We start from the raw sequence: 13,955 nt of genomic DNA, 5'->3' as shown, positions 1-13,955 counted from the left end.
ACGCAAAACAGAGGCCCGAGTGGTGTACGGCAACGCGCAGAGAGGGAGGGGGCGCATGGCGAACGCAAAAGGGGAAAAACAGTAAAACGGTGCCTACGTGGCTGATAGCGAGACGAAATGAGCTCAAGCATCTTTTATACATATCACCTTTCCCTTCTCTTCCGTGCCTTTCCTTTTTTTTCGCTGTCTCGTCTCGTTACCTTCTCTCCCCTTCCACTTTTCGACGGCTTCTCTTGCTTCAGCTTCCGCAGCCCGCCTTTACGGCATCCACACACGCACACACATGTGCAGGAGAAGGAAAGAAGCACGACACGAGAAGATGGAGAGGGCCACAGCAAGGGCACAGTGCAAAAACAGCTGTAGACGTGAAAGAATCGGCCTCGCTAACTTTACCCCCAACGGGCATACCCGCTCTGCCAGAAGGCACGATGGATGACGCAACAGCGCGGGTGAGGCTGAGAGAGAGAGAAAAAAAAAGAAAAACGTGGAGAGGCATGCACACACGCACGCACGCACACGAGCACGCGGGCGTTCGTGGAAGGGGTCAAAAGACTATGCGCGAGGACAAAAGGGGGCAGAATAAAAAAAAAAGAGAGGAGTTCTGTGCAGCACGCCGCTGATGAAGACGCGCCCGCGGTGATGCCCCGAGAGGGAGGGAGGGAGGGCAGCAGAGACTGTAAAAAAAAAGGAGGGAGGGCAAATAAATTCGTTTTCGAGGCGTGTGAAGCAATGCGCAGAAACAAATCCCGTGACGCACACACCGGCGCACACTCAGCAAGACAGGCGCCTACACACGCGCGCGCTGTGTACACAAAAAAGGGGGAAAGGAGAGAATTCGCGAAAAGATGGCCAAAGTCTGCGCGCGCGTATGCGCACAATACTGTGAATGAGCCCGCACTTTGTGTAAGGCTGTGTATATATGCGTGTGTCTGCGCTCGTGTGCGTTCCTGAGCGCCATCGAGCGGCGGCAGCGAAGACGAAGCAGAATAATTCTGTGCGCGCCGGAGGGCGTGCCGCAGAAAGTCTTTGCGTGGGCCTGCACTCGCCTGCAATAGGCGTCGTGGCAGCGCGTCATTCGCGTGAGATCTCCTCTGTGATCACGCCGCGGCATGCCCACACACACACAATCATATTTTCTTGTGCTGAGCGTGTACCAGACCCGCGGCTGGCCTCTTTTCCCCTCAATTTAGTACCAGCTCGAGCATCCCTTTCTACGTGACGACCAGCAGCACCAGGCCGAGCACCTGGGTGCACCACGCCGCAACCGTCATACCGTAGCCAGCGCTGGCCTTGAAGGACGCGCGAAGCACAGAGCCGTACGGCACACCGTCCGCCTTGCCGTTCGTCGTGTTGATCGTCACGGTTGACCCGCCGCAGTAGTCGCCGTACCACACCGCGGTCATGCACGCCCACGGGACCAGTGCGAGCGCAACCTCGAGGACGGCAAGCAACATCAGCACCCGAGTAAACTTCATGCCGATAAAGTACAAACCACCCATCGCGCTCGACAGAAGCGACACGAGCACGGCGATGATGTAGAACGCCTCCGACACCTGGAACAGCTGCTTCGGGAGGGCGCACTCTATGCTCGCCGGGCGGTAGTCGTAGTTGTTGGCGTTGCAGTCGCTCTTCACACCCCACGCGGTCACGCACGACAGCTTGCTCGCGCCGCCACTGCCGTCAGCGCGGATGCCACTGCCGCGGAACTGCGAGATCGGCGCAGACGTCACAAGGAACAGGAACACGATGCACGAGCACAACATATTCAGTGCCACACCCGTGTGGCCGCGGAGAGCCTCGAAGCCCATGGTTGCGAGAGGGGCTAGTGGGCGCGAGGACGTGCGGAGAAAAGCTAGCGAGAGGGGGTGGCGCAGGAAGCAGCGGGTCAGCTGTGCAAGGAGAGGCGAGCAGGTGTGGGCAGCGAGAGGTAGGCGTGCAGAGATACGGAGTGAACTTAGCTGCAGAGGGAGAGGGCGGAGGGGTGGCGGGAGAGAGTGACAGTGAAAGGTGGAGCTGGGGGCAGAGAGAGGCCTGCGCGCGGCATGTACAGCACGACAGATATAAAGACGCAGGACACGGGCACGGCAAGGCCTATAGGGCGAAATACGCATGCACCCTGACAGGCGCTGAGCGTAGACGAGCGTGTGCAGCTGCGCAACCATGTCGGCAAGGAAAGTCGGGTTGCTTAATTTGAAGACCACAGTGGGGGTCAGCGGTGTGAAGAGGTGGAGAAGCTGTATCAATCGGGCCGCCAGTCGAGCATGCATGCTTGCTGTGGCTTTGCGGACGACGATCGCCTTACGTAAGAGAGATGCCGGTGCGTCTGGAAGTCAAACGAAAAAAGGAGGTCTCGAAAGAAAGCAAAGCGTTCGAAGGAAGTGCACAACAGAGACACGCACTTCTAACGCTTGCGTATGTTCCTGCAGTGCCCCACCAGCGGCACCTCACCAGTCACGCTGTCATCGGCATGTTGAGTCGCCGCAACGGTGCCAAGCTCAAAGATGAATCGGTATCCTGTGTAGGGGTCACTTCATGAAGAGCGTCGTAGACATAGCCAGTATCGAGCAAGGAAGTGCTACAGCTTGCCCGCGGCGTGCAGGTCATCTTTCAGCGCCGCAAACGGGGCGGACGAAGCGGATTCATGTCGGGGATAAGCCGTCGGCTCGATCGTACGCACACTCGCTTCGGCGCCCTCCTCAGCAGAGGCAGAAGAGGCTGGTACGACGGGTGCTGATATGAGGCGAACCACAGTATTGATCGAATCGCTGTCGACGTCAGTCTCCATGTCCTCGATTCCTTTGGCAGTAAAACGGCGCTTCAGCTTTGGCCACCCACGTCGCGCACGGAGGTCTTTGAAGCGTAGCGGCTCACGAACGCCGTGCACAACTCCGGGTAAAGTGCGCACGCGCAAGACGACGTCTGCTGGCTCACTAACGCAGAACGAGGTCCAGCCGAGACCACACACGTACACATCAGCTTTGGGACGTCGCCGATGGCGCCCGTAGCACTCGAAAAGGTAACTCCTTGTCTCGGAGAGCCGAGGCGGCCCGGCTGCGGAACTGAGATCGTCCAGCGGGAGCAGCTGCTCATACGAGCCGGGAGGATCCAGCGCCTTGCCCAGCTGCTCTCGCCAGAACGCATCAGATTGCGTCGTGTTCACAATAGCGTTGCGGACTTTCTGAGAGGTGTACACGAGAAAGAGTGTCCCCCTCGAGGGGCCGCGCACGACGTCGACGGCGGCAAGGCCGCCGAGGAACAGTGTGTGTCCTGGCAGCAGGAGGAAGCACTGCGGGTTGCGAAACTTCCGAATGAGCGTGCGGCGCATCTGCAAAAGGGTGAGAGGGGACCGCTGGTGCCAGTGAGGGAGGAGCCCTGGTGTGTCGTAGATGTAGGTCTGTGTCTCAACGAGCTCGTCTCCCTTCACAGGCGCTCCTGCGCCCTCCGACAGCCCCTGGTGCCCCTGCCGAGCGGTATGCGCTGTAGGGCCGAGAGAGAGGCGCACCGCGTTGACGGCAACCGTTGTGCCCGGAAGCGAAGATACCGTCATCAACTTCGAAGCCTTCTTGTCGTGGCGGCCCCGTATGTCTAGCATCTCTGCCTGGTTCACGTTGGGGGGTGTATACCAACGCCAAAAGACGGCCGTCTTCCCCTGCGCGTCGGCTTTTGTGTAGTACACTTTTCGACTCTCCGGGTGTGGGGGTTGAGGTACGTAAAGGGCGTGCGCCATGGCATTGATCACAGACGACTTGCCAACGTTTGCTGCGCCGACAAAGTAGGTGGGCAAGGGCTTGTGGGGGCGACGCAGGTTCAGATTGGCCGCGTCCTCGATGGTGCTAATCAGCTGTGTTATGCCCCAACCCCGCTTTGCAGAAAGAGGGACCACGTGTTTGATTTGATGCTGCGGCAGTCCGAATTGCACCGCAATGTCCAGCACCCAACGCCGCACGTAGCTCTCGGACACCAAGCACGCTGCTACGCTGCGATCCTTGCCGTCGTAGTGGAAAGAGCGATTCCGAATGCAGTCCATCTTATTCACTGCTATGATGACAGGGTTATTCATGCTGATCAGGCCGGGCAAATCGTGCACCATCGAGCCCGGAAAGTCCGTGATGTCCACCACCAAGACGACAACGCACTTCTTTTCCTTGAGGGCGCGGAGCTGCTCCGTGAAGTCTGGGGCAGACCAAACCTTGCGACGCCCCTCCACGCCGAGGTTTTCCAAGGCGTGACAGCGGTAGCAGGTGAAGGGGCGCGGTCTGTCTCGGTAGAAGGCATCGAACTCCTCCTGTGTCATGAAGTCCAGCCACTCCTCCCCCACCTGACGACCGTGCTTCTCCCAGTGCGCCTGCAGCTCTGCCATGCGAGCTGCGTATTCATGGCGGAGCTGCGCCTTCTCGCTCCGCTGCGCTACGTACTGTTCGATCTCGCCCGGCCGCACGTAGCCGAAGGCATCCTTATTAGTGTTCTGCAAAAGCGCCCCGCACCCTGGGCAGCAGTCGCGGCCAACCACCGGAACGTGAAAAGATGACGGAGCCTCCATGACGAGGGACGCCTTGTTCTCCAGCACGTGCGCCATCTCAGCAGCGGCATCCTGGTCGAGTACATGCAGCCCCTCCCACTCCAGCATCTTGCGCTCCATCTTGTCACCGGCAATCTCCAGCTGATGTTCGATAGCGAATCGGTCTTTTTCATAGGCGTCGAGGAGGACGCCGTACTTCATCTTGTCCGTCAAATTTTCGGCTTTCGTGCGCAACGCGCGCAATTCGCCGCCTCGCGGGGCCGGCGCCTCCGCCGCATCTTGCGAGGGCGAGTCCCGCTCTGCCTCGAGGCTGGCCAGCTCCTCCGACCATCCCATAATCTTATGAAAGAGCTTGTTGATGTGGCGAGGCAGTAGGATGGAGTCCGCGACCTCTTTCTTGGAGCGCCGCTTCATGGACTGTAGCTGAAGCGGCACAGGCTCCGAAGACGGGTGCGTGTTCACCTCCTCCACATGCAGCTGAAGCGACTTCCCAAATGGGAGGGTGGCCATCGGAGCGCCGGCCAGCGGCGGAGAGACCCTATCCGAAGATGTGGATTTTGGCAGCACTGGGCGAGCGACACCGGCGACGTCACCATACGGGGCTGCGAACGACACCGCTGGTGCAGCAGCAGCAGCAGCACCAGGCAGCGCTGCGAGAGCGTCTCCTTGAACGCTGCCAATGGTCATGGGCCCGTCCAGAGAGCGAAGCGGTGGAGTGTAGAGGCGATGGTCGTCCTGAGCAGCTGTGGCTCGCTCGCCACCTCCGGCAGACTGCAGCCGAGCATTAACCGGGGCCTCCGTCGCAGCCGACGGTGGCGTATGGGGGCTGCGCATGCCGAGAGGGCCCGTGGTGGTGAGGCTGCCCATGACGGTGCTCCCGTCCTCGTTCACCACATCAACATTAGTTGTCACCTCGATGCTACCACCCGCGACTGCTGCTCTGTCGCGCCATGGCTTGCTTGCGCCCGGACTGCGAACCTTCCGAAAAAAGTCATGCTTACTGTACCCCAGCGGCGGTACCTTGCGCTTCCACGAAGTTGGCGTGCAGCGCCACATGAGCGCGACTATTTATCGTGCCCCTTTTAGATCGTTTGCGTGTGGCTGGGCTCACGTCTTTAAAGAGGTCGGCGGGGCTCAAGAAAGAGAATATAGGTCCCGAAAAGGGGTGCGGCGTCTCTCCTACGTGGGAAGCGACGCATTCAGCATGGCGGAAAGAGCCCGAAAAAAAAACGAGAAAGAGAGAGAACAAAGTATGCAGACTGTACGAGAATAGGACACCACGGCCCGCGGCACCTCTGATTAGACCCTTCGCGTGGCGCGGCGTACGCGTGCCCTGAAGCTGCCTTTACACGCACTCCAAGGAGCCACTGCTCCGAGGAGCTTTGACTTCACACAGCTCAAGGAGCGCTTGCGCCTCGTTGTCGGTGCGGTTATGCAGCAACTCTATCCCTCCAACTAATGTTCTTACTCCCTCCCCAGCAAGTACGCTCACCTCTTCACACGCGCCTGACAGACCCTCCTCCACCCCACCCCAGTAGCGCCAATGCCTGGAAAAGGGTACAGGTACGGAGACTAGCTGGCCGAGGACGCAGCTATTCTGCCCCGCTATCTTTCTGTTTGCGTGCGTGCGGGTGCACTTTGTGTCCTACGACCACTCATACAGGTAGACACGCACTTTACTCTAGACATGCCCGCTGCACGTCTGTTAGTCTGATAACTGCTTCGAAGCCTCAAGAACGCCAGCCCCTCAAGCACAAGAAAAAGGAAAGCGGCACTGACACGGGCACCCGACATCACGGCTGATGCCGCTGCGACTGCGTGCGTGAAAGGGCCACAAGTACCTCGCTCACGTTAGCGGGATCAACCCATGAGTACACAGCCACCAACACCCCTCGTGCGTGTGCAGGTGCGTAAGTAAGTGCGTTCTATTACATGTCCTCATGCGATCTGCTTGCATCTCTTTCGTGATTCACTCGCTCCGCTGAGTTCGAGACTGGGCTGCCTGCGCCACCATTAGCGCAGCACGGAACTCCTCAACAGCGCGCCGCAGCTCGCCCTCCTCCTTGGTGACCAGCTCCGAGGTGCGCAGCTTCTCGTTCGACAGACGGCTCTCTTCGGCCTCGCATCGCTCGATTTCCTCGTTGTTCAAGCCGATCAGCCTGTTGACGGGGGTGCGCATGAAGGCGCGGCCTATGCCCTGGTACACAACGTGCTCCGGCTTCAGCTTCGTGAGCTCTCCCACAGTGATCTGGCAGCGGCGCTCCGTGCGCTTCAAGGTGACCTGGCGCGTCGCCATCGTCTTGATTGTGTGGCGTAGAGACTCCAGCCGCTGCTGATGCTCCGTCACGGTCTTCTCCTTCTCCATCAGCTCCGCCTGAGCTGCAACGGAAACGCTGCCGCTGCTCGACATGATTGAGTTTTCCGAGCGAAGGTTGGGAGGGGATAAACCGAAGCGTGCGAGAAGTGTCTGCGTATGTATGTATGTGGGCTGGTATGCGTGCACGTAGATGTGAGAAACGGCCAGTGTGGGGGGGCAGTAGACGAAAGACAGAGCCACAAACTGCAACGTACCAACTCGGTGCAGCAACCAGCCCAGAGCAAGCACAGTATTCAGGAGTATGGGGGGCAAACGGGCAGGGAAGAGGCGGGCAGAGAAGCGATAAGGCGTGGAAGGTGAGAAGAAGCGATAGCGGCTGCGTTTGTAGGAGAGCAGTGGAGACAAGTCACAGAGGAGAGAGTGTGTGCGCATACGCACGCGCACGAGTGTGTCGTTATCACAAGAGTCGCCCAATGTACGAGCGGCTTGCCTCTCTCCTTAACTGGAAGAGAGACAACACAAGCGGGAGAAGCGGAGCCAAGGATATGCCCATTGGACGCAAACAGATGTGACTTAAACCAGCCTTGGCACACACACACATGTGTGTACGCGTGGCTCGCTTCTCTGAATAAGGGCGTACAAACAACCTGGCGTCGAAACCCCTCACGTGCATCCTTGATCGTCTTGTGCTGTTGTTATACCTGCCACCAGTAGCGCAGACGCGCATGTGCGGTTGGCCCTTGGAGCTTGTGGAGATGAGGAAGGATAGAGAGGAGGGGGGCATCATTGATTCAGCGAAGAGGGCACAGAGACGAGGGCACGCACGAATCCAAAAGAGCGAAAAGCGGAGAGTGAATGCGAATGTGTAACCGAATGTAACCGGAGAGGCGAGAGATGAAGGGTGCCGCAGGCCGGCGCGAGCAACAGAGTTCATATTTTTTTCTCTGGCGCCGAAAGACTCCTCAGTGGAAGTGAGAAATGAAGGCGGAGCACAGGAAAGAGGGGAGAAAACAAAAAAAAAGTCGCAATGAAGAGTCGGCGCAGAAAGACGCAGAACGCCAAACTCTCCAGCGAGAACGGGAGAGGTGTCCGCCACACCCGCCGGAGTGTGGGGATGCCGCCTCACGTGGGTCACCGTGGGAATCCTCTGGGCGCTTGGCGTGCTCTCTACGTACGTATGAATATGTATATACGCGTTCCTTTGCTGAGGAAGTGCGCGGGCGACAGTAGCGCGCTAAAGACTCGCCTCCGACACGAGGCGAGCGGTGTTTCGTCGACAGGCCAAGCCGAGAAAGAGGCAAGCGAAAACAGAGAAAGCCCCTCACCAGGGCGCGCGAAAAAAAAGGCGAACTTGACAGCGCACCACAGCAGTCCCTCTCATCGAAACGCACGCACCGTTTTGGTGCCGATTGCACCCTCATTTTGTTTGCTTATGCCCTTTCGCCGCAGGGGACAGGGCATGAATATGCGTGTGGGAGAGAAAGACGCAACGAACAGAAACAGAGCAGAAAGGCAGTAGAGGGGAGTAGGGAGGGCTTCGGATAAAGAGGGGCGCATACACACTCATACGCACACACACACACAAGCACAAACCTGTGCATAGGTCCGAAAGCGTGGGTATCGCCACCTCGCTCGGTCTCTCATGTGACATGGTCGAATGCGGGCGCAGAGAATCAGCGAGAGCGAAAAAAAGAAAATCGACGACGAGTTGCGCGTCGGTGAGCCGGCGGAGAGAGTCTGAAGAGGAGGCAGAGAAGGCAAGAGAAAGCGAGCAACACAAAAAGAGAGACAGCTGCGTGCAGTCGTCACGAAAAGGCGCGAAAGCGAAGAGGCGAAGAGACGACAAAATGCGGGAGAAAAAACCGTACGCCTGCGGCTTGTCAGTATGAGCGCGCGCCCGGGGAACAAAAAGTTCGTTATTGGGGGGGGTGAAGGACAAGAAAGGGAAGGCAAGCGGGCTCCTATCTACGCTTTCAGACGCAGAGACACGCACGCGCTCGCCCGCACGCTTCTCCCCTCCCCTCCCCATCCCTCCCTCCCTGCTCGAAGGCAGTGCCCGACGGCACCAGCAAGAAGGAGAAAAAAAAAAGATCCGGTCTTGAGTGCTCCAGGCTCGACGCTAAAAAAAAAACGATCTAAATCCCTCCGGGGAGCGTACAGGAAGATGAGCGCTCTCAATTACTCGTGCACACACACTCGCTCATAGAATGGCAGCTGTGCGCGGCAGCATGTCCTTCCCCCCTCTTCTGCCACTAGCGTTCAGCACAGTCCTTCCGAAAGCCGAGCTGAATCACGGTGACGGTCGCCTGAGGAGTAGGCCCCTTCTCCTCGGTGGGGGCCTTCTGCGAGTTCGTCGTGTTGCAAAGAGATGACAAGGGTGGCGTCCTAGGCGAGGAGAGGTTGCCTGTGGCAGGGGTACAGTGCGCGGATGCTGCAGCGCCACTGCTCTGGAGCTCGCCGCCGCATTTCGCTCTACTCAAGAACGCTTTAGTGCGTGGCATGGGCGGCAGTTGCGGTGCGCTGACCCGACGACCTGGGCGGCTCCACGAGCTGCTGCGAGTCCGGTGGCGCAGCGCCTGCACCGTCGACGGTGCCGATTGCCTCCGAGAAAATCGCGCCTTAGGAAAGCACGACGGTGTGGTGGGGTCAATGGCTGTGCCGTCCATTTCCATGAGGCGTTTGGGCACCTCACCCTGCGTGCCCTCCGCCCCCGACATTCGTGAGAACGAAAGAGGCGCAGCCCCGGGGGCGGTGCAAAGGCGCTGTGAGCTTTTACCTCGACTGCCTCCGGCACCGCTGCAGGCGAGCAGGCGCACGTATGAGATGATCAAGTCGGTTGCCTCCGCCGTCTTCGTCCCGAGGCGCGGATCGTCCAGCAGCTCCTCGATCAGGGGATCGGACAGTTGAGCAAAGGGGTCGTACACAGCATCGTCAGCAGCGCCCTGCACCTGCACCGAGGACATAACACACTTGGAAAGCGCCCTTAGAGACTGCAGAGCCTGTAAGGCGCCTTGACGCGCAGAGGAGCACTGCCTGCCCATCTCCTCTTTCTCCTTCCGCGCCACCGATTCCGCCTCGAGCAACTGTCGCTTGAGATGCGCCAGCTGCTCCTTCAGCTGGGAGGTCCGATACGCATCCATCGTGGTTGATTCGTGTGCGCTGCAGCCCACGTCGCGGCGCTCCGCAGCGCCGCGAGCGAGATCGCGCTGCGCCGAACCAGCACTGGCAGCGCGCTCAAGCTCCGGTATCTGCGTGGCCGCCATGTTCGCCTGCTCCATCACCGCGTAGAGGAGGTCGCGGTGCACCCGCTGCATCTTCTCCATTTGGCGCTGGTAAAGAAAGCGCCACTGCGCCAGCGTATGGGCGGATCCGAGGAGATGCAGCAGCTGCGTGAAGATAGCGTATAGCGCACGCAGCCCGGTATCCTGCACTGTCTTGAGGCGCGAGCTCAGCCTCAGCACGTGCTCCCGAAGCTGAGTGAGCGGCTCCGCGTACATGGAATGGTACACAAGAAACTTTATGTGTACGTCTTTCGGGTTCGTTGTCGTGAAAGGTAACTGGGAAGGGAATTCCAAAGCTGAATGCAGAAGTGCGCTGCCTGCAAACGTCGAGGCTGCGGTTATGTGTATCAATCCGTCTGGCCGCGAATCATCGACTTGGCTGCACTGAGATTCGAACAGGCTGGAAGCACCACCGCCCCTGCCCCGCCCTTCCCAGCCCACAACCGATTCAGCCGACGTTGCGCCCACGGCCGGCACTCCCTCATCGACGTAGGGCAGCCTCTCCACGACCTGCAAGGGGTCTTGCTGCTCCATCATCAGTGTCTCCAGGTGCTCGCTGGCTGCCTGGTGCATCGCGCTGGCCTGGCGATAGCGTCGCTTGTACACGATACTGTTCATTTTGTCCCGAAAGGCCACCTCGAAGCGCCGGTCCGGCACCAACGCCTGCACAACCTCTGTCCAAGCACCACCGGTGAATGGACTTGGATTTAGAGATCTCAAGACGTCGGCTGGCAGAGCTCGAAGAACACGGCGAAGGCGCATAACCTCTTCCGTTTGAGCATCCGCCTCCTCTTGCAGCTGCCTTCGGCGTCGGCGCTCCTCTGCGACCTGCCGCTCAAGCGCCTGTGAGCGCTGATTCGATTCGGTAGAGTAGCGGTGCATCGACTCCATCTCTGCACGTCGTAGCCCCTGCTCTTTTTGGAGGTAGATGCACTGATTGCGCAAGTGGCGCCGCTCAGTGTCGACCCTGCGGAGGAGGCTGCGGCAGTGCTCCAGCTGGGCTCGCAGACTCGACTCGGTAGCCGCAGGGCTGGCAGCACTAAGGGCGTTCTCGTCGGGATTATCAGAGGAAATGAGGATTCCGTTGGCCCGAAAGTGCGACGCCGCCTTGGCGACGGTGGCGCTGCTGTTCACGTCACTGGCAGTTCGCTGGAGCACGCGGTTGGACGTTGCGATCACCGCATCGACCATGCCGCATAGCTGTCGCTCCGCATCGCTGTTCTCGTCCACGATCATACTGCCGAGTCGATCTATACACGAAGTGGGCAAAGCGTTCACCTCTGACATGGGCAGAGAAGCACAATCCTGCGGCGGCCGAGAGAGGGGAGGGGGGGGTAGATCCACAGAGAAGCTCCGCGAGTGTGCGATGATTTACTTCCACTTGTGATACCGCTCGTTCCGGTAAGGTGAAGCCACGGCAGCAGGGTTGGTGGTAACGTTTACGTTGGGTAGAGTGCAAGTAGTTCTAGTTCCATCTACCTCACCCACCTACTGTGTCGGGGCAGGGCAGCTATGGAAGTTCTGCGTCCACTTCAAGAGTAGAAGAGAGGAGCGATCGCGTGTAGTGCTGGTACGAAAAAGAAACCGATGGCGGAAGCAAGAGGGACACGCTTGCATCTGCTGGCACGATGGCTTTCATGAGACCCCTATGTTGTTGTTTTTTGGCGCGGCTGCGCGACCTCTTATGGTGCCCTCTCCACCTGAGCAGAGAAGAGGTGTGTTTCCGAAGCACTCCTCTCGCCTGTGCGCAGCGCGGAAAGCTGCTTCGCTTTCTACACGACGACCAGACGACAGCAAGCTACGCCCGTCGCGAGCACCCTCATAGAAAGATGTAGCAAAGAAGCACGAGAGAGACGGGGCAGCGAAACCTCTTCATCTTTGCACGTGTGCGTCAAAGCGCCAAGGCGGACACAAAACAGGAAAGTCGCCCTGGGGCCCTTACCGTCCCTCACGACTTTGCGTTTTTTGACGAGAAAAGGAGCAACTCAGCACGTCCGCGCCCTCCGCTTGCCCTCCTCCGCAGGTGGGGGAGGGGGGGTGTTTTCTTATTCGTCCTTACGTGTGTGCATGGCAGACCTTGTCACCTCTCTTGCTCCGCGACGTCGCGCGCGGGTCCCTTCCCTGCCTCTCGTGTATCACAAGAAGCCGCTCTTCATGCGGGCGTCAAAGAAAAGGAGCCGTGCGGTCGCTGACCGACTAGAGCAAAGCAAAGCAGAGAGAGAGAGACAACAACCAATGTACTCGCTGCCCTATCCTACCTGAGCGCGTACATCTTCACCGGGAACAGGTCCGTTGGCCACTCCTCCTGGAAGGCCTCCTTCACCACTCGCACCCCGCTCTCGCCGAAGAGTCGCTTGTAGTGCTTGTCAGAGCGCGTTAAGCTACTGTCCTCCTTATCCACAAGAAAACGGTCGCCAGTGGAGCAGTTCTCCTTAAAGAAGATGTAACCGTTCGGTGTCAAAGCCCTCTGGCAGTGCTTGAAGAACTTCACAAAGTCGTCGTCAGTGAGGTATATAGCAGTCCACTGAATCACAATCAGGTCGTACGTGTTGGGTGGAAGCCTCACCGTCTCCATGGACGCTAAGATAAACTTACCAACCGGCATGCCGGCAAGCTCCTTTTTGGCCTCCTCTAGCATGTGCTCCACCGGCTCCAGCAAGTCGGTCGTGGCGTAGAGCTTCGTCAGCAAGTTCTTAGCGATCCGCCCAATACCAGCACCGCAGTCCAGCGCACGGTCGACGCCGTGGTCTGGCAGGCTCTCGATAAAACTACGAGACCCCTTGATGTCCACGTCATGGATGTGATCCATACCACCCAGCACCCCGCTCACCGTGGCAGGCACGTTGCGCCAATACTGAAGGGCTTTGCCGTACCACCCCCTCACGGGGTCGTACAGGTCGCCCGTCAGCTCGGCTTTCCACATCTCGTCCGTGGAGCGGTACGTCTTGCCGTTTGTGTCACCGCCGCTGATCGGTAGGCTGTGTGACGGCATCTCCTTGCTCCGCATTCGAGCGATAGAGGTGGTCGAGAACAAAGAACCGCAGGTACCCCGTAAGGGGAGAAGGCAAAGCAGCCTAGATGACACGTCAGGTGGGGTCGGTGTGCGACACCGATAACGGAGAAGGAACGTTGTGCCGCTTCGCACGAGGAAGACGGGGATAGCGACGAGGAGTGGGGAGGCGGTGCAAGCGTGACTCGCTTTGCACTGTGTACCCTATTGGCCAGCACCTCGGGACTCCTGCGCGAGGAGGCTGCAGCGTTTGTGCGTGCGTGTGGGTGGGTGGGCGCGCGCGCAGCGGTGCACTATGTAAAAACAACGCAGGCGTTCGACCCTAGGCGCAAGGAAACGCTATCGTAAGCACGTCCGCTCTTTCTTCACAGCTCTAATTCTCCCAGGAGTTCGAAGTTATGGAAGAGGGCGTGCAGCGGTGCGATGAGCATAGAGCGGGTGGCAGAGACGTGCCCACCAATAAACGAAAATAAAGGCGAGAGGAAACCGATACCCGACGCAAGCGATGAGAGCATGTGAAGTAGAGAGAATTAAGGGCAACCAGACATGGCATCGCACCGAGCTAGGCTACTCTTTCGGCGCGTGTTCCCGCACGCCATTTTGGCTGTGTGCGTCGATATGTACGTGGCTGAAAGAACGGGCGCCCGCGAGGTGGGCAAAACGCAAGAAAAAAGGAGGAAGGGTCCACGACGCTTCTGCCACAGCCCGCGAAGCTCATAAGGGAAGGGTGCCCCTCCCCCCACCGGCTCCCTCCTCCTCTCGATCCATCACAGAAGTTCCTCTTTCGTTCGCACAGACGCACACACACTCTCTCCTTTGATTGCGGGA

At 58.9% G+C, this 13,955-nt stretch overlaps 5 protein-coding genes across 5 annotated transcripts; all 5 read right to left on the bottom strand.

The window, feature by feature from the left end:
* Positions 1-1,211: 1,211 nt before the first annotated feature.
* LSCM1_03709 (uncharacterized protein) lies at positions 1,212-1,808 on the bottom strand (the record flags this gene model as incomplete). Its single annotated transcript, XM_067321242.1, has 1 exon — positions 1,212-1,808. The coding sequence occupies one exon, from the start codon at positions 1,806-1,808 to the stop codon at positions 1,212-1,214; it is 597 nt and encodes a 198-aa protein (XP_067176610.1).
* A 767-nt stretch (positions 1,809-2,575) lies between these two features.
* On the bottom strand, positions 2,576-5,575 carry LSCM1_03708 (uncharacterized protein; the record flags this gene model as incomplete). The annotated part of the gene is made up of 1 exon (XM_067321241.1): positions 2,576-5,575. The coding sequence occupies one exon, from the start codon at positions 5,573-5,575 to the stop codon at positions 2,576-2,578; it is 3,000 nt and encodes a 999-aa protein (XP_067176609.1).
* Positions 5,576-6,488: 913 nt separating this feature from the next.
* On the bottom strand, positions 6,489-7,268 carry LSCM1_03707 (uncharacterized protein; the record flags this gene model as incomplete). The annotated part of the gene is made up of 1 exon (XM_067321240.1): positions 6,489-7,268. One exon carries the CDS (start codon positions 7,266-7,268, stop codon positions 6,489-6,491), a length of 780 nt encoding a protein of 259 aa, XP_067176608.1.
* A 1,820-nt stretch (positions 7,269-9,088) lies between these two features.
* LSCM1_03706 (uncharacterized protein) lies at positions 9,089-11,404 on the bottom strand (the record flags this gene model as incomplete). The annotated part of the gene is made up of 1 exon (XM_067321239.1): positions 9,089-11,404. The coding sequence occupies one exon, from the start codon at positions 11,402-11,404 to the stop codon at positions 9,089-9,091; it is 2,316 nt and encodes a 771-aa protein (XP_067176607.1).
* A 967-nt stretch (positions 11,405-12,371) lies between these two features.
* On the bottom strand, positions 12,372-13,124 carry LSCM1_03705 (uncharacterized protein; the record flags this gene model as incomplete). The annotated part of the gene is made up of 1 exon (XM_067321238.1): positions 12,372-13,124. The coding sequence occupies one exon, from the start codon at positions 13,122-13,124 to the stop codon at positions 12,372-12,374; it is 753 nt and encodes a 250-aa protein (XP_067176606.1).
* Between the last annotated feature and the right edge of the window lie 831 nt (positions 13,125-13,955).

Source organism: Leishmania martiniquensis, chromosome 30 (genome assembly GCF_017916325.1).
Source record: "Leishmania martiniquensis isolate LSCM1 chromosome 30, whole genome shotgun sequence".
Classification (NCBI taxonomy): Eukaryota; Euglenozoa; class Kinetoplastea; order Trypanosomatida; family Trypanosomatidae; genus Leishmania; species Leishmania martiniquensis.
This window is presented reverse-complemented; position numbering and strand designations above follow the sequence as displayed.